The sequence below is a fragment of the Indicator indicator genome, chromosome 5 (assembly GCF_027791375.1).
Source record: "Indicator indicator isolate 239-I01 chromosome 5, UM_Iind_1.1, whole genome shotgun sequence".
In the NCBI taxonomy this organism is placed as follows: Eukaryota; Metazoa; Chordata; class Aves; order Piciformes; family Indicatoridae; genus Indicator; species Indicator indicator.
Window position 1 is genome coordinate 20,853,213 of NC_072014.1, and position 3,492 is coordinate 20,856,704.

General features: G+C 54.1%; 1 protein-coding gene across 1 annotated transcript; it reads right to left on the reverse strand.

The window, feature by feature from the left end:
* Window positions 1-307: 307 nt before the first annotated feature.
* DLX1 (distal-less homeobox 1) lies at window positions 308-1,985 on the reverse strand. The gene is made up of 3 exons (XM_054381174.1): window positions 1,673-1,985; window positions 977-1,176; window positions 308-562 (listed from the first exon to the last, which is right to left on the reverse strand). The coding sequence occupies exons 1-3, from the start codon at window positions 1,983-1,985 to the stop codon at window positions 308-310; spliced, it is 768 nt and encodes a 255-aa protein (XP_054237149.1).
* Window positions 1,986-3,492: the final 1,507 nt, after the last annotated feature.

Consider the following 3,492-nt stretch of genomic DNA (forward strand, 5'->3'; position numbering starts at 1 on the left):
GTCAGCTGTCAGCGGTGGGAACCGGCCCGCATCACATCTGTGCTCTCCTGCACTGAGCTACAGTGCAGCGTCCTAATGGCTGGATGGGCAAGAGACCTCCTGTTTGTTTGCACGCTTAGGTTTCTTTGTGGGTTTTGTCTCTCCTCTCTCTTCCCCCCCCCCTTTTTTTTTTATTTTTTCTTCCCCCTCCCCTCCCTTCCTTTTATTTTCCTTAATTTCTTCTTTTGTTTGTTTTTTTTTTTTTCGTAATAATTTAAATTATTTTCATGACCGGTAGTGCTTGCAGTAGGGTAAAAAGGGTTTATAATCACATAAGCTGCGGCTGCTGCATTGCTTCTTGGTGGGCCGAAGGATACCACGACGTGTAGCTGGGGATGTAGGTGCCCGGGGTCCCCGACGAGGCCTTACCGGATGCGGAGGTAGTATTCCACACCGGGGGCACCGGCGGCGAGCTGCCTGAAAGAGCCCTGCCGTTGGTCAAGGCGCTGCTTTCCAGGGCGGCCCCTCCTTGCTTCATCAGCTTCTTGAATTTGGAGCGCTTGTTCTGAAACCAAATCTTCACCTGCAAAGGGAACAGGGCAAGGCTCAGCATCCCTCAGTACGGTCCAGCATTCCCACTCCCACCCTCGGGGTCCGACGAACCCCTACACCCAGCGGCTTCCCAGCTTCTTCCCATTATCCTTCTCACGACTGCTGTGCCCATTGCCATTTTGTTGTGCTAAAACGCCCGGTAACAGTCCCCCCCACACGCCCGCCCCGCCGCGGAGACACTGCCCGTGCCGCGGAGGCCCCACGGTCCCCCCGGTGGCCCCACGGTCCCCCCGGCACCGGCGGCAGCACCGCGGTGAGGTGGGCGTCGCGCCGTGTGCTGTTGCCTGAGGCTGTGACCCGTCTGCAGCATGCGTGGGATCTTCCACGCCGGTACCAGGGATAGAGAGAGGACATGGGAGAGGGGTCGGCTTAGTGGGAGCTATACCTGGGTCTGAGTGAGTCCCAGAGATGCTGCGAGCTCAGCTCTTTCTGGGAGAGCCAGGTACTGAGTTTGCTGGAACCTCCTGTTCAAAGCCTGCAGCTGCAAACTGGAGTAAATAGTTCTGGGTTTGCGGATTTTTTTCCCTTTCCCATTAAAGCGAACTTCCCCTCCTTCTACCACAGTGCTTTTCTCCGATTCGGCCCCTACAAACAACAAACGATGCAGAATAAATAACAGCAGCAATAGCAGTAACAGCAATAGCAGCAGCAAGAGCAACAATAACAGTAGCAACATCAACAATAACAATAATGAGAAGGAAGAAAAGTGAAGCTCGACTAACGCTAACAAAGGCTGCGGGCGATTATGGCAGCCTAGGCTTCTTCCCAGAGAAAGTTTGCTATTTTTACAAGCTGCAGTTGAGGTTTAATTACCCTTAATTGCATACATTGTTTATAGTGCTACGCAATAAATAATTACGAAGACTAATACGTGCACATCTGGGTTGATTTATTTTTCAGCCTGGCATTGTGTGCTCTGTGTACTGCTCCCCTGTGATCCTCAGGCTCTTCTCACTAATATTTTGTAATTTAATTTAATTTTCCCCCCGCTAGATTTTTTTTTTTTAATACAAGCTCCCTCCTTCCCTCCTTTCCTTCCCTCCCTCCACTCCCCCAACTTCCCAAACCCGAGTGCACCTACCTGTCTCCTCTAACCGGGTCTGAGTCAGGCTGGAGCTGTTGGGGTAGGACTGCACTGAACTGATGTAGGGGTTGGTCGAGTGGCTGCTGACCGAGTTCACATAGGGATAGCCCAGCGGTCGGGAGAAGGACGAAGCTGTGCTGTACGAGCTGTCAGGCTGAGAGTGGCCCGCAGAGTGTAAACAGTGCATGGAATAGTGTCCGTGGGACATGGGAGAAGGAGACATTTGCTGGCTGGGCGGCCCAAACTCCATAAAGACAGCCTTCCCTGAGACGGGGCTATTTAGACTCTCTGGCATGGTAGTCATGGTCATTTCTTGTCGCTTGGTCTGTGTGTGTGTTCTCTCTTCAGCTTGCCTTTTTGGGGTCTGTTGTGTTTCTCAGGACAGGAAAGAACCCAATTTAAGCGGAACAGGGTTTTTCACTTTCCATTCATAAGAAAATGGAGTTTGTCTCTTTGAAAAGTCTAAGCATGATGCTGTAGATCTACACAAACTCGCCTAAAAGCTTTGACTCAGCCAAGTCTATGAATATTCATGAGCTGGCGGAGCTGATTGGTCCGCCGTCTTGCATAATCGCTTTGGATTGGTCCAAGGCGCTCGGGGCTCGCCCGGACCCCGGTGAGCGCGGAGAGCCGGACTGGCAGCGCCGCGCGTCCTCGAGCACCGGCCGCACGCCCCGACGGCATCGCCGGCACCACGCCGCGGCCTCTGACCCGCTCTGCCGGCTCCCCGGTCGGGGAGGCCGCCTGGGCTCCCAGCTCCCATCGCGGGCCTCCTGCTCCTGCCGCCGGCTGGGGGAGGCAGCGAGATGGAGCCTGGCAAGGGGCAGCGTCTCTCTCTCCGCCCTTTCCCTCCGCCCCTCGCCGCGCAAGCGGCGCCGTGGGGCTGGCAGCCACCCGCCGTTGGGCCCGGCAGGCTCCCGGGGGTGCTGGCCCATGGTGCGGATCCTGCTCCCCGCCCCATTCCGGCAGGCAATGTGGGCCGTACCCGCCTGCCCGGCCTCTCACGCTCCGCGGGCGCGCAGGGGCTTACCACTCCGATCGCGGGTCCCAGCGCCGCCCGGTTAATGTCACTATTGCTATTAAAGAGGGAAATAAACCCCAACAACAAAATAAACAAAACCCATCCAACCAACCAACAACAAAACCATTTGGCCCTGAAAGTGCCAAACGGCGCATTGAGCTTAAAAGGAAATAAAACTTCCGCGCGCCTGAGCGGTAAATGAGGTGGGACTTGGGAGATCCTCCCCAGAAAGCCTAGATGAATCCCAAATTACTTGTTAGATAATTAGAAAGTGTTGATAATTATTTCTTTCATAATTCAGCGGTGTGACTGTAACAGGAAAATGATCTTGTGAAAGTTCACACGTGCAGATGTATTAGTTACTGATTCATTTGATTAAATGCTAGTCTCAAGTGCTCTGATCCACAGCTGAAGGCGGCCCCATTAGCATAACACTGATGTTTAATTTTCATACGCATAATTAGCCATATATTTAACACTAATAGCAACATGCAGCCTTCCAGCACTAAGCAGCCTGGGATTTGATCTGGCCTGGTCTGAACTTTACCGGTTACACCTAGGCTGTCTAGGGTACACAGTTATCACGGCCCCGCATCTCCGTAATCAAGCACATTTTGGCAAAGGGAGAACACCAATAAAAGTGAACATTCAAAACAAATCGCGGTGCTGGTGTCGCTCGAGGTGTCAGTTCCGACCTGCCGTCTGCCGTCCTCCGCCGGCGACGGCAGGCGCTCCCGGCAGCGGGGCTGGGCCATCCCCAGCCGTGACCCCACGGTGCTTGGGCTCCTTCGTCAGC

Bases quoted from the DNA above. Each gene is read 5' to 3' on its own strand.
- DLX1 (XM_054381174.1), bottom strand. From the start codon at position 1,985: ATGACCATGACTACCATGCCAGAGAGTCTAAATAGCCCCGTCTCAGGG. The intron at 1,177-1,672 runs GTAGGTGCACTC...TGTTGTTTGTAG, and splicing joins GACCCGGTTAGAGGAGACAG to GGGCCGAATCGGAGAAAAGC. The intron at 563-976 runs GTATAGCTCCCA...TTCCCTTTGCAG, and splicing joins TGGGACTCACTCAGACCCAG to GTGAAGATTTGGTTTCAGAA.